A 15,110-nucleotide genomic window follows, 5' to 3' on the forward strand; every position below is an offset into this window, starting at 1 on the left:
ATTAGAATTAGCATACCGCCAGCAATAAGGAGGAAGCTGGTAAAATGTCAGACAGACAATCAAATATGTTGGATTTCTTCAAACCAGTAGCTCAGTCAGACTCTAAGCAGGCCCAAGTTGCTTGGGTGGATCAACAGTGTGGCAATAATGGCGCTGTCAACAATAGTGAAACGGAGCAGAGGAGACCGACAGACAGACAGACAGACAGACAGACAGACAGAACACGTCACTTAGTTCGGTTTCTTAGCCTGCTTGCTTTTCGTAGTTGTAAACAGAACTGTCATCACTATTTCCATTTCCCCCCCCATTGTAGCAATCCACAGACAGAAGGGAAATGACAGGGAAGTGAAGGGACAGTCAACGAGAGAGCAAAAGAGAGAGAGAGAGACAGCACTGCAAACCGTATGCCCCCATGCCCCCCTGCTAATTTTGAGCGATTATTGTGAATGCTTTGATTAATAAATGTAAATCAATAATGCTTTGTTTGTGATGTCAGTTTAGTTTTGTTTAGTTTTAACAGCTAGCGCGTTGTCCAATGTGCTCCAGGCACATTGCTGTGTCCTGTGACTTTCTCTCCCCCTGACTCACCAGAACAACACTCTCTCTGTGATGTCCTCATTTACAAATCAGGCACTGGCCATGCGTGTTTCCAAGTCTCAGATCAACAGATTTCACAGCCAAGTCCCACAGTTAGGCTGTGTGCTCACACGAGCATGGATTCATATGCAGCCAGTTGTCTCGCGAGTTTGTGCATCTGTGCACTTGTGCACGTGTGTGTGCGTGTGTGTCCATGAGAAACATTAATAGGCTGTGTGTCTTAAAGGTTAAGCCAACACATTTCAAGGGTCGCACTTCGCCATGAAACAAGGAAGTGGAGTTTTTCACCAAGGGAGCATCTGGCAAAGTAATCAATCCACCCATTTCTGAAACTCAAGCTAACAAAAAATGAAACGCTTGAATCAGCCGACAAAAGGTAGCTGTCTAAATGAACTCAAGCATGTGATTCATCTGTCTGTAGAATACTGCATGGCTTTGGACCTACTGGTTTCAGATCAAATGAGATGGAGCGGTATCTTGTATTTAATTGGCTTGGGGTTGGGTTAGACTCAAGGGTCCAGAATCTTACTTAAAAATACATGAATTAGCTGTTCATCAATATAACGTGTAATAATGACCTTGGCTTTTGCTTGGTTTGGTTGTAACAAAAGCTCTACCCCTGAGCTGCATCCAGTGTTTGAAGATATTGTCATTACTGGTAATTTTTGTTTGATTTTTTGGCGTTGGTCTGATTAGAAGTGAGACAAAAAGGTTCTCTTTACTAACACCCTCCATTTCCTCCACCGCTCTCTCTCTTTTTTCTTGGTGGTTTTTCCTTCTCCATTTCCTTCTCCATCTTTTGTGTCATTTCCCCTTTCTTATTCTCAATCATCTCTTGCGGTCTTTCCCATTCTCCTACGCACACTGACCCTCAATGTCGTGTTTTTCATTTTCCTGACTTCCATCATTCTTCTTCCCTGTTCATTTTCTCATTTGCACTAATTCACTCGCTCTCTTTCTCATTCTCTCTCTCTCTCTCTCTCGCTTTCTCTCCCTTGTCAACTCTCCCAGACCAATCATGTATAATAATCACCCCCATTTCCTCTTCCCCATCAGCGCTGTCGACACAGCGACCTTGAACAGCAGGCTGCTGGTTGGCTTCTGTGTTGATGATGCAAGGGTCACCACTCTGGCACTCAGAATTAATGGACTCTGATGTACCACTACAGGGGCCCTCACACACAGAGACACACAAATACAAACATGCACACAAATACAAACATGCCCCCCCACGTGCACGCACGTGCGCGCACACACACAAATAACATTGCCAGTGGTAGATAGTCAATCGGAGTCACAGTCCTCTACAAGCCTAATTGTCTGAACAGCATCACCGACTTCAAAATATACACACGAATACACTAGACACATATCCAAAGTAATACACCTGCATGCACAAACATAATACACACAGAGACTCATGAGCCCAGAACAATGCTATATGTTGCAGCACTTGATAGAGAATGTTAAGCAATTGATGGTTAGGACACGCACGCACGCACGCACGCACTTATAGTGGCCAGTGGTGTGGCTGACTCAGTTGTTGCCGTGCAATTCTTTGTAACTCACGACAGGTGTAGGTATTGTAAATGTGCACACAACTCCTGCTGCTATAACAACCTCCACTCTTCTGCGAAGGCTTTCCACTAGATTTTTGAACATGGCTGAGGGGATTCGCTCCCATTCAGCCATAAGATCATTAGTGAGGTCGGGCAGTGATGTTGGGGAGCAGGCCTGGCTCACAGTCAGAGGTCTAATTCATCCCAAAGGTGTTGGATGGGGTTGAGCTCAGGGCTCTATGCAGACCAGTCAATTTCTCCCACACCAAACTCAGCAAACCACATCTTTGTAGACCTCACTTTGTGCAAGGGGGCATTGTCAATGCTGAAAGAGGAAAGGGCCTTCCCAAAACTACTGCCACAAAGTTGGAAGCAAACAATTCCCTAGAATGTCATTATACGCTGTAGCATTAAGTTTTCCCTTCACTGAAAAACAGCCCCAGGCCATTATTCCTCCTCACCAAACTTTACAGTTGACACAATGGCATCCGCCAAATACAGATTGGTCCGTCTGAGTGCCAGATGGTAAAGCGTGATTCATAACTCCAGAGAATGTGTTTCCACTGCTCCAGAGTCCAATGGTTGTGTGCTTTACACCACTCCAGCTGACGCTTAGGATTGCACATGGTGATGTCAGGCTTGTGTATGGCTGCTTGGCCATGTTACCCCATTTCATGAAGCTTCTGACAAAAAGTTATTGTGTTGACATGGGATGCTCGGGGGCCTGCATGTACGCGTGCTATCGATGGGACATGAGAGGCAACTGGGCATTGTTAAGCTCAAACAGCAGAGCAGACACCTCATCTGGTGGCCAGGCATTGACCATGACATCAAAGCACTTGTCACAGACTGTGCACCATGCCTCCACAGCAGGAAAACCGGACCTCCAGCACCAACCACTCTGCAACCAGTCCCATGGCAGTCAAGCCCATGGGAACATCTCCAGCTCAACATCTGTGGGGAGATCCATGGCTGTGGGAATTCCCTATCATCAGTGCTTCCGGATGGTGCTGTATGGCCTCCATTCGAAATGGCCCGAAGTGATTCCAGCTGGGACCGTCACAATGCAGGTTATCACAGACATCCGGGAAGCCCTGTTTGCACGTCGGGGGCATGCCTCGTGCCATCACTACAGATAACAGCCCCCAGTTTGTCTCTTCAAATTTCTCCAAGTTCCCCAGGGATAGAGGGATAAAGCACATCCACATGGCGTACTACAATCCACAAGCAAACGAAGGCATTGAGCAGTTCAATCAGAGCCTGAAGAACGGCATCCGAGCACACCTGGCTAAAAGGTGTGTGTTCCAGACTGAACTCAACCAAACTCTGATGTACTACAGGGCCAGTCAGCAAGTCACAACTGGAGTGTCTCCAGCACACCTCATGCTGGGTTGGGAAATGGAACTGCCATTGGACAGACTCAAGGTATAAGGCACAGCAGCACCTGCAGCAGGCAGCCCCCAGGCATGGGCCAAAGCCTCCATGAACAGACACCAGCATCAAATGCAGCAGTATTTCGATTGGAAACACAGGGTTAAAGGCACTGCTACCCGGGTGGGTGATTGGGTCCGAGCCCGTAGGCCTCATCGGGCCGACAAGATGGCATCATACTGGACTCAGCCCCTCAAGGTTGGCCGTTGGCCACCAGCTAGGACAAGCAATTTTCATGCTTAGTGACAGATCTGGCTAGCATGCCAAAAGACTGAGGGAAGTGCAAAACCCATGTGAGGAAGCAGCCACCACCACCAGTCTCTCCTCCCCTGGTGTCGACACATATAGAGCCAGAGGGGGCCCCTCATACTCCTCAGGTCCTACAGCCACTGGCACCTCAGAAACCACAACCAGCACCTGACCTGCAGCCTCTTCATTCTCCTCCTGGCTTCAAGTCAGACTGAGTGCTGGGCCAAGCTCCAGGCCCAGCTCTGGGTACCTTCCCAACTGCTTTGGAGAGGTCACAGCTCGGGGTTGAGGAGGGCCGACCAGTACAAGCAAGGGCCCGCCCTGCTTGTACTGGTCCTGTGAAAAAGAGTTCCATGTGTAGGCCTTGAGGGCATTCTACTTAATAGATTAATCAGTTCTGATAAGGATTCAGTTATACACAAGTTCCATGTTCTTTGGAGGTAGGGGGAAATGTTGTGTACACACGTACATATTATGAATACACCGTTTTGAGTATGACAGTATGGTAGCTGTTGGACACTACCAGGTAGTGTAGGTGGTTATGGTGACAACTGCTGGGTTTTTTTGGGGTGTGCACATGTGTTGTGAGAGTGTGTGGCAGAAGTTAGTAAAATGGTTAAAGTCACTTCCATGTCAAACTGGATTATTTCTTGCTTTCTGCATACATATACATTTACACAAATACACACATACTCACACGTTATATTTTCAAGTATAGAGTGGAACCAAGTATTACTCAATTCTCCTCATAGTTGGGAGCTCTTAGACAATTGCTCATTTCGAGCAGTATTACGCTGATGAGCCTTGCAACCATCATGATCTGTGCTTTAAAGGTACTTAATTAAGGCAGTGATGCACTAATTAAACCCTGAGTTTGTGATCCAAGACAAACGTTAAACATCCAGATGCTCTAGTGAAGCATCTTAAAATCAACTGTTGAGTGGTACGCTTGCCAAGATATTTTACATCTGCGTGAGACAGCCTGGCAGGACAGACTGTGCTTGCAGGGAACTGTAAGAATATGTTTCACTGGAGTAAAGTATAACCATGTGTTGAACTGAACACATTAATGGGCATAATAAAGCAGAACTGTGATGTGCATTATCAATTTGCCAAGCTACATCATCACATACATATTCAGGGACTTCTCACAATGCTATACCCCCAACTCCTGTGGCCTGGCTCGTTGTCTGTACTATACACGTGTGCAAATTTTTTTTTATTTTTATAGAGGTCTGATCAGCAGCATTGCTCTGTTTCACTTGTAATACCATAACTATGAAAAGTTATTTGCTGAAAGGTTGTCAATCCATTTCTTTTTTTTCTCTCCCCCCTCCCCCCTTTTTCTCCCTAATCGTACCTGTCCAATTACCCCACTCTTCCGAGCTGTCCCGGTCGCTACTCTACCCTCTCTGCCGATCCGGGGAGGGCTGCAGACTACCACATGCCTCCCCCGATACATGTAGAATCGCCAGCCGCTTCTTTTCACCTGACAGTGGAGAGTTTCACCAGGGGGACGTAGCATGTGGGAGGATCACGCTATTACCCCCAGCTCCCCCTCCCCCCGGAACAGGCGCCTCGACCGACCAGGACACATACCCACATCCGGCTTCCCACAGACATGGCCAATTGTGTCTGTAGGGACCCCCGACCAAGCCGGAGGAAACAAGGGGATTTGAACGGCACTGCACCATTTGGCGAAGCCGCAGCCCTTATTTCATTTTCTAACATGTGCCTGCACATTATTTTTAATGACAATAAATTTAATTGAACTGAACTGGCGATCCCCGTGTTGGTAGGCAACATAATAGACCGCCATGCCACCCAGACGCCCTGTCAATCCATCTAAGGAACAAAAACAATCTTATCTTTTCCTGAACATTTTAATAAAAAAATCCAAAATACAGTGTATGCAGTATGTAGAAGCATTCTTTTTATCAAATATACCTGAATTTATTTAACTCTTGCAAGCAACCATTTAGTAATCCTAGGAGTGCCTTTATATCTGTTTGACTGTCAGTGAGATATTAAAAAATGGACGGATGGATTCCCACATAATTTTGTGAATAGGTAGGTAGAGGAACTTTTGATTAGATTATAGTGGTGAAATTCTGTGTAGTTTTCAAGATATTTCACTTTATTTTGCAAAAACAATCCCCAAAGATAGTAATTGTAAAATGCTCGTAATCTCTAGACTGGAGAGGACTCATGATGTCTCGGTACAATTCACAATATCCATTTAAAACACTGTAGCTACCACACCAAAATTTCCAGCTCGACCATATATTTTCTCCAGTTACTACCTAGAAAGAATGGATGTGGGGTGTTAATGGAGGGAACTGTTCAACCTTGGCAGAGGGGTTTGTGCTCTCTTGAGTGCTCTTGTTCCAGTTTCAAAGACTTGGTGTCCAGGTGTTCAGTCTTACCTGTGCATTTCTTGGGGCTTCCTGGTCTTTTTCCATGCATCCCCAACTTGCAGTTGAAATTTTCCTCCCAGAACTCAGCGAACCAAACATTCCTCCTATTGTTGGACAGCGAACGGCTACGGAAGTAACGGTCAAATGCTATGGAGAGAAGAGAAAATAACAAAATAAAAACTGAAAGCCAGTTATCTCCATGCCATTAAATGAAAAGGAAGTCTTTGAAACTTTTTTGGGGGGGGGGGGCAGGGGGGGGGGTCTTTATACACCATTTTCTACAATGTAATTGGATTTTTCTCCTTGAATACATCTTGTGATATTAACACACCCATAGCTTGCATACAACAGTATATATTTAATCAGAGAGTGCAAGACCACTTGCAATGCAGCAACCTGGAACAGTTTGTGGTCCAGTGTCTTGCTCTAGGGCACTGACTGCAGTAGTTAAGGGTGGTGCCTACTATCAACATAATACCAGCAGTCTGCTAGCACATGTGAAGGCACAACTTCTTGGTGCCAAGGATAAAACCAACAGCTCTTTATTTCCTTGTCTGGCTTTCCCAAATTGTCTGTTTATACAGATAAAAAAATTATAAGGGTCTCTTATTTTGCTTTCAAGACCCTATGCATGTCACTACAAAGTGGCTTTTTCAAACTGGCATTTGTAATTCAAGGTTTTTGATGACCAATACAATCCCAAATATCGATCATAGCAGAAGCACAAAGAGGGGATGAAATTTACTTTCTTACAGCCTAAGGACAGACCCCCCCCCCACAAAAAAAAGCCTTAGAAAATAATCTGTAAGATCTTAAAAATCAATTCTACATCTCCCCTGTAGCCAGAGCAGTGATGCTGAAATAATGAAGATATGATCAGATCTAAACCTAACCCTCTATTTGGTATAATGCGCCGGTGTAGCTCAGTGCGTAGTACTTGGCATTAACACGGCCAGGGTTAGGGACATTATTTATTGTGTAGCCTTCCATATTAAAAATGCATGCAAGTTGCATTTAGTTATGGCACTGTGAGAAGGCTTTGAAATAAAGTATCTGCCAAATAAGTTAAGTTTTGCATTCGATACCATGGTATTACTCAAAAGTGACTTCCGTGGAGCTATTGAGAGCTCCTGTTGATAACAAAAGCAAAGAGAAGTAGGAGAGCGCAGGCATTTATCGTCCCAATTTTACACAATACACTTGGCAACTTGTCTTACAGTATTTAAGCAGAGAAGTGGGGAGAGAAAAGGATGCAATATATTTCATCACTCATGGGAATGGAAACACCGATCAGCGGCTGGCAGGGCGAGACGGAGAGATCGTTCAGAGGGAGGAGAGATGAGGGAGACACAAACACGCCTCGTCTTTTACACTAACCATGCAAGTGACTGGAGTAACCTGGAGGTACACTCATTTTCTATGACCTGAATTGCATCAGACAATGTTGACCATATTTACCTAGCTTCCCCTTTGTGTTGTTGATGAGGACCGTACATCAGCTGTCATCATCTCAACATGCATCAGCACTGCAAAATATCATTGCAACCCTTTTGGCACTAAAGAAAGCCAGCTAGCTCTAAACAGCTAAAATGTTGCACGGTGACTTGGTTTCCAGCAGTATTAACACAGAGTGAGCTATTTATTATTCCTTTGGGCGTAAGGTATGCCACAAGAGCGATGTTAAAAAGAATTTATACGCCACTAATAAAATAATATGTCATCTTCAGCACCATCGGGAAAGTAGTACAGGAAAACACAGCACGTCAGAAACAAACTGGGGGGGGGGGGGGAGGGTTAAGACGTGAAGAAAATCCTCAGGGCCTATTGGACTGACTTGTACTGCCTGTACCTTGCATGACTAACTGTGAAAGCTGACAAAGGCTGCCTTAACAAATGTCTCCTGCTGTCAGGGAAAATGATCCTGTGCAGGTCTGTGAGGCTCAGTGTGTGCTATTAGTGACAGTTCACTCGCAACATAATTCCCCATGCTGTGTATGCTAAAAATACGCTCATGACACTCCAAGTGTAGGCCTACATCAAATCAGAAATTGATCGATATGTATTAAACTTAAAATCCTGAAGATTTACATGCAAACAAATGTCAATTTCAATGCTTTGTATCCCTATTTTATTTAAGACAATAACTAATCCATTAATATCCAAATTGTGATGTGGTAACTGCTCATTTTAATGGTTGCTGCCCAGTGGGATTTTTCTTGTAAAAATGTTGCATAGACATTTAAATTCTTCACAACAGCAGCCAAAAGCAGAAGAATAAGGAAGGTAGTGGAGAGTTTGAATAGGAAACAATCAGATATGGCAGAACAGGCTCATAAATGAGCATTACCAACAGATGGTACAACATTTCTAGCAAAACTCAGGTTCTGTTATCTGAGTTTTGTTTGTTTAGCCGTAGAGACAGTGTTGACATTACTGCAATGGTGACTCTTTTTCATTTCAAATGGATGTCTGGGAGGAATTTTTCTCAAACACCACTGTAATTACCACAGCATCCTTAGGTTTCAGTAAGTTAAACAAAAACAACAGTCTTAAGGATTGCAGCTTTAAAGTCCAACCAGATGAAGAACTCAGTCATTTCAATATCAGCTATGGCAGCAGGATTAGGGAGAGCGGTGCTTCTTTCTTTAATTTATTGTGTGTATGTTTTGCAGAAAGATATTCAATTAAGCTGTTTGTTACTGTGTATTCATGCTCGTCTTGATAAATCCTCTTCAGGGGCCGTACTCCAGAAACTTCCTAACTTGCAGATCCTATCTAAACCTATGTAATTAGGGTTAGGACTTGATTTACAGAAAAAGCCATTACAGATGAACAGTTCCTAAGTCAATGTTCCTGTCCTAACTTAAGATGGGAAAAGTGTATTACACAAGCATTCTAAATTCACAAAATCTTAAATAAACTCTCCTAATTTTAAGATAACCGTTAAACTGTCCCAACTTTCACTTTTCCACCAGGTAGTATTAGCCAACTTGTTTAATCCATATGGCTGCTATTTTATTGCTTTTACACAACCAACTAAATGTCAGCAGGTGGAACTTATTCACTGAGAGGCTTACAGCAGACCCTAATGATGTGTTGCGGGTTGATGACAAAACTCTCGTTAGCAGATACAGGCTACCCTGGGCCGCGATCCTGCAGTTAGCTGAGCCACTATGAGCAGCTTTAGAAAAGCTGACCCAGCAACATGGGGCTCCCCTGATTGTGATGCAACGGACAAATGCACTTTTCTTTTTTTTTTTGCAAAAGGAGCTTTTCAAAGTGAAGTGGGTGACATAGCAAAAAATGTCACGCAAACTGACCAAGGTGGCAACAGCAATTAGCAATTTGGCTGCTCATTACATACAGTTTTTCAAGGAAAAAAAAACAACGGTTACAATGTTCTTTAGCTTGGCGACATGGAAAAAGTAGCACGGTTGCTAGGTAACGGACAAGAGTTGATAAACGATGTTGGATTGAGTATTTCAGATTTCCTAACCTGAGTGAGATAAGATAGGATGAAGTAAGATAAAATGGGATTCCTTAAATTTGGATTTGCTTCTGTAATACCAAATTGGGAAAAATCCTATCTTGGGCTCTTCCTATCTTAACTTAAGAAAGGAAGTTTCTAAAATATGGCCCCAGGTTTTCTCTTACTCATGACCCCTCTATAAAATGTTAAGACCCCTGGCAAGTACTCTCATATAGACTAACTGATGCATACTTTGATTAATTTAAACTTGAACATGGTCTCCATCTCTCTCTCTCTCAGCTTATATCTTGCCCGTGTTTCCCTCCAGGAGTAAATTATCTAATAGGGAACTCTGACAGGGAGCAAATAAGGATGTCCTCCCTGGCCCTGATGACAAAAAACTTGTTGCCTGCTGAGATTGAGAGCGAAGGAACGTGGGTGTTTTTCACTCTCTGTCGCTGTTCTTCCTCTTTTTCTCCGCAATCTCTCAGACCCCTGACACACACACACACGCACGCACGCACGCACGCACACACGCACACACACACACACACACACACACACACTCTTACCATCCACAGACGCTCGTTTGGGCAGGATAGTGATGGCTCCCTCTGCCACCCTCTCCTGGCCAATCACAGGTGAGATTTTGGCTCCCCAGCTATCTGATCCCACCCACAGGAAGTGTCCAGTCTGATTGTTCCTTTTTGCTGCATCCAGTATGCGCCTGGTAGAGAGAGAGAGAGAGAGAGAAAGAGAGATCATAGCACACCAAAGGCAATCAAACTATACTCAAAGCTCGGTTACTCAAAAAAAAAGTTACTCAAAGTTGTGTTGGTAAGTAGTGAGATATGGTGATAGGACATGGTATGCTGGTGGATCCTAGGTACTAAGGAAATTCAATTGACCAGTGAGGCAGTAGGTAAACAGATGGGTGAGTATGGAGATAGACAGTTTGGATGGAACATATTATAGGCTGGTACATAAGTAGGTTAGTAGTTAAGTGGGATGGATGGATAGATAGATAGATAGATAGATAGATAGATAGATAGATAGATAGATAGATAGATAGATAGATAGATAGATAGATAGATAGATAGATAGATAGAAACCATACATGCATACAAAGGACAATAATAGAAGAAATGTACAATAATGGCGGAGGTGAACTTGTATAGCTCACAGCATTTACCGTATGTCGTCCTCATTAGCAAACATGATGATGGCCCTGGCATTAGAGGTCTCCAGCAGGCGCCTGATGATCTTATCAAACTCCCCCGGCTTAGGCTCTCTAGGGATCTTGAGAGACTGGGCGATACACACACCACCTGAGAGGGAGGGAGGGAGGAAGAGATACAGACAAGAAAATCTACTGTTACCCGAGTTTTGTTCTTTTAACTTTTAATATGTAGGAAATCTCTACTATGTTAGTCTTAATTCATGCCAACAAAGTATAGGGAACTCCATGTCTGCATGAGAGTGACAGTGATGGAGAGAGAGAGAGAGAGAGAGAGAGAGAGAGAGAGAGAGAGAGAGAGAGAGAGAGAGAAAGAGAGAGAGAGAGAGAGGATAGGGCTAGCGTTAATTGGATGTCTGATTACTGTCAAGACACAGAAAGTGTACACGGGGGTAGGGAGTGTTATCAACAGAGTAGGAGTGCAAGCGATAGAAAAAGAAAGAAAGAAAGAGAGAGAGAGAGAGAGAGAGAGAGAGAGAGAGAGAGAGAGAGAGAGAGAGAGAGAGAGAGAGAGAGAGAGAGAGAGGGTGGTGGGTGCCAGAAAGGGGGAGCTAGCTAGTAAGATTGGGGCAGATTGCATTTACAGGGCAAGAAAGGAAGTAAAGTAAAGAAGAAGCGAATACAGGATATAACAGTCACAGAGAATACTGGTTTCTGATTGGCTGGAGGGTGTGTGTTAAAACCGTTTAATGCACATGTGCGTTGGCTCATGTTTAATCAGTTTTAAATGCATACGCTCGCAACATGCCACATTTAGCAAGCCCTGCAAACATGAAAAACTTTATTGTATGTGGCTAATCTGTGTTTGTGCCAGTGTTTATTGTGTTAGCGTGAGTACATGAGAGTAGACTCACTACCACAATCCTTTCCCTAACAATGTAACAATAGCAGCCATGGGTTGTGTCACGAAGGCTTGCTGAAAAGAAGGATTAATATTACCTTCACTGTTCACACACGCACACAAAGCTGTACAGACCAATACACACTTCACTTATGATAACAGGGATGTTAATGAAGTGCACTTTATCATAATAAGCACAGCTCACAGTGTGAAAGTATATGTCTGAAAGCATGTACATGTGTGTATGAGCGGATGTGTCACTGTCCATGTGTAAACATTATGTTATTATTCATTTTCATCAGTTATGTGCTTCAGTGGTGAAAAGTATATGTAACTCTTTATATGCCTTTGTGTATGTGTGTCTTGTGTACATTTCTGAGTAAGCTCATTTATCTAAGTTGTGTATGTATGTGTGTGTGCGTTTGTGAGCATGTGTGTGTGTGTGTACGTGCATGTTTGTGCTTGCCTACATTCATGCATTTGTGTGAATGATGTCCGCTCTCCTAACCGCCGGTTCCAGCCCATTTATTGAACATCTGTACAGTCTGTCGCTTTTACTATATCACATCCAACACACACACACACACACACACACACACACACACACACACACACCAGCAGTGCTGAAATAAAGATTCATTATCCTCAAATTAATAACCTCTCAAGGATAATCACAAAAGTGACAAAAAACGCTGTACATGAGTGCTCCCATGCATATGCAGACTAAAGTGACTTCTCTGTCTGCAGCTAGCATCTCACACACACACACACACACACACACACACACGCACACACACACACACACACACACACACACACACACACACACACACACACACACAAGAACACTTATACACAAATCTCTTCCTCTTCTCTCTCTCGCTTGCTCTCTGTCCTTGGTGGTGTATCAAACTGATTAAATCATCTGTTGTTTTATGGCCTTGCTGCCGTCATCATTAACTGTCCCCGTGTAGCAGAGTCTTTCGAGAACGAGCCAGATAGAGGGGTGAGACACACTCAATATCAACTAACGAGTGTGTAAGTTCCTGGCATTTTCTTGAATTTCAAATCCTGGGACGTTTTTATAAAACCTCCTTTTACACTGCATCCCTAGATCTGTGTTTTTCAAGAAAGCCTCCTTTAACAAATTTCTGTTTTTAGTTGCATCGGACCTCGTCTTGACTAATGATCACCTCTGTGTCGTCACTAACTAATAAATATTGAGCGCCTGTCGTATCATGCCTGAGGGAGCCAGTTCCAACCGAGAAATGCACAGCCATCGCTCTTTATAAGCTGGCTACCATAACTTTCAATTTTGCAAAAAAAATTGCTTTGTCGAATCGTCTGGAAAACCACCTCATGTGAGTGTATAAACTTTTTTGCAATAGTTTGAGGATGTTTTTTCCCCTGAAATTCACGCGTTTCCATTACACATTTTTTAGCTCGCAGTTTCGAATTGCGCATTAAGCAAGTTAATGGAAACCCTCCTAGTGACTCTCACTCTCTCTCGCTGTCTCTCTCACTCTAACTCTCTCACACTGTCTCGCTCTCACTGACTCTCTCACACTCACACTCTCACTCTCTCACAGTCTCTCCCTCAGACTCTCACTCCGTCTCTCTCTCTTACACTCACATTGTCTCTCTCACTCTACCTCTCTCTCTCTGACTCACATTGTCTCTGTCTCTCACTCTCTCATTGACTCTCACACTCTGTCGCTCCCTGTCTTTCTGACACACTCAAATGTGCACACACCCAACTGCCTGCATTACAGCCAAATTTCCAGCTTCCCCCAAAAGACTTAATCACCTAAAATGCTGCGTTCGGGTTAGGGATGGGTATCATTAGGATTTCATCGATACTACTACTCTTATCGGTACTGCTTATCGGTTCGGTACTTTATTGATACTCTTATCGGTTCTTTTTGATTATTATGCAAGAAAAAAGACACTTAATTAAGAACAGAATCGACATTGCTTTATTATTCTATTATATAACTTTATATAAATATAAACAAATATTATTTATTCAGCAGCAACAGCAATGTTTTAAATGCGTCTGAATTATAGACTTTATAATCAACATTCAACAACAACAAATAAGATAAAAAATAAAAGTAGATAAAGATAAAGAAAAATATATATATATATTAAAAATAATTTTTTACAGCAAAAGGCTAACGGAAGTTCAAACAAACAAAAACATAGAACATTATCCTAACAGTTCTTCTGCAGAAAAATCAACATATCTGCCTTCTCCGGCAGGAGTCGTGATCTCTCCTGACTTATAGTGTCCCCGGCTATTAGCCTAGCTAACTCCGTATCTATGGCTTATATATTTGTAGCTAAACAATTAGCTAAGCAATTATATTTTATGTATTGGCCTATTCGTAATAATTCGTCATTAGCCTAGCTAACTCCGTATCTATGGCTTATATATTTGTAGCTAAACAATTAGCTAAGCAATTATATTTTATTTATTGGTCTATTCGTAATAATTCGTTATTAGCCTAGCTATCTCCGTATCTATGGCTCATACGGCTTACCTGCAGGGGACGTGGATGGAACACTACTAGCAAAGCAGTGGAAAACGCCGCATTTCTGCAGATTAATACCATGTTTCGACAAAAGATGTTTCGACAGATTGCTTGTATTGCCACCCTTACTGGCAAATTATTTGTTGCACTTGTGGCAACGAGCGTTGTTGTCATCGACTTTTGAAAAATATACCCAAACTTTTGAACGTTTAGTTCTCTCCGCCATGATGAGCCCTTGAGCAGAGCTGTCTGCGCGTGTGTGAGCGAGTGTGTGGAGCACAGCACAGCCCCGCCCCTCGCGCAGTAAGAGAGAGAGACAGAGAGATGGAGAAAACGGCAAACAAGATTATGTTCGCGACGTTTAAATTCCTCGAAAAACACATTTGCCACAATATAAATCTCACTCCATGATTTCTCGAGTACCTACCGACTACCGATAGCAGAACCGAAAACGTCGGATCTTAAAAATGCTCCGGTTTTTACTAATTTAGAACCGGTTCCCGTTTAGAACCGGGTTTCGGGGGGCATCCCTAGTTCGGGTAGCGTAGCGGTCTATTCCGTTGCCTACCAATATGAGGATTGCCGGTTCGAATCCCGTGTTACTTCTGACTTGGTCGGCATCCCTACAGACACAATTGGCTGTGTCTGCGGGTGGGAAGCCGGATGTGGGTATGTGTCCTGGGCGCTGCACTAGCGCCTCCTCTGGTTGGTCAGGGCACCTGTTCGGGGGGAGGGGGAAATGGGGGGGAATAGCATGATCCTCCCATGCGCTACGT

General features: G+C 43.5%; 1 protein-coding gene across 1 annotated transcript in view; it reads right to left on the reverse strand.

Annotated features, from left to right (window-relative positions):
• Nucleotides 1-15,110, reverse strand: part of grm8a (glutamate receptor, metabotropic 8a) — a 497,387-nt gene that overhangs the window by 184,486 nt on the left and 297,791 nt on the right. Inside the window, exons 3-5 of the mRNA XM_056275654.1 lie at nt 10,915-11,050; nt 10,295-10,449; nt 6,263-6,400 (exon numbers count right to left, since the gene is read on the reverse strand). Of these exons, the coding sequence (XP_056131629.1) occupies nt 6,263-6,400; nt 10,295-10,449; nt 10,915-11,050 (429 nt within the window). The remainder of the gene's footprint in view (nt 1-6,262; nt 6,401-10,294; nt 10,450-10,914; nt 11,051-15,110) is intronic.

The sequence above is a fragment of the Lampris incognitus genome, chromosome 3, assembly GCF_029633865.1.
Source record: "Lampris incognitus isolate fLamInc1 chromosome 3, fLamInc1.hap2, whole genome shotgun sequence".
Taxonomy (NCBI): domain Eukaryota; kingdom Metazoa; phylum Chordata; class Actinopteri; order Lampriformes; family Lampridae; genus Lampris; species Lampris incognitus.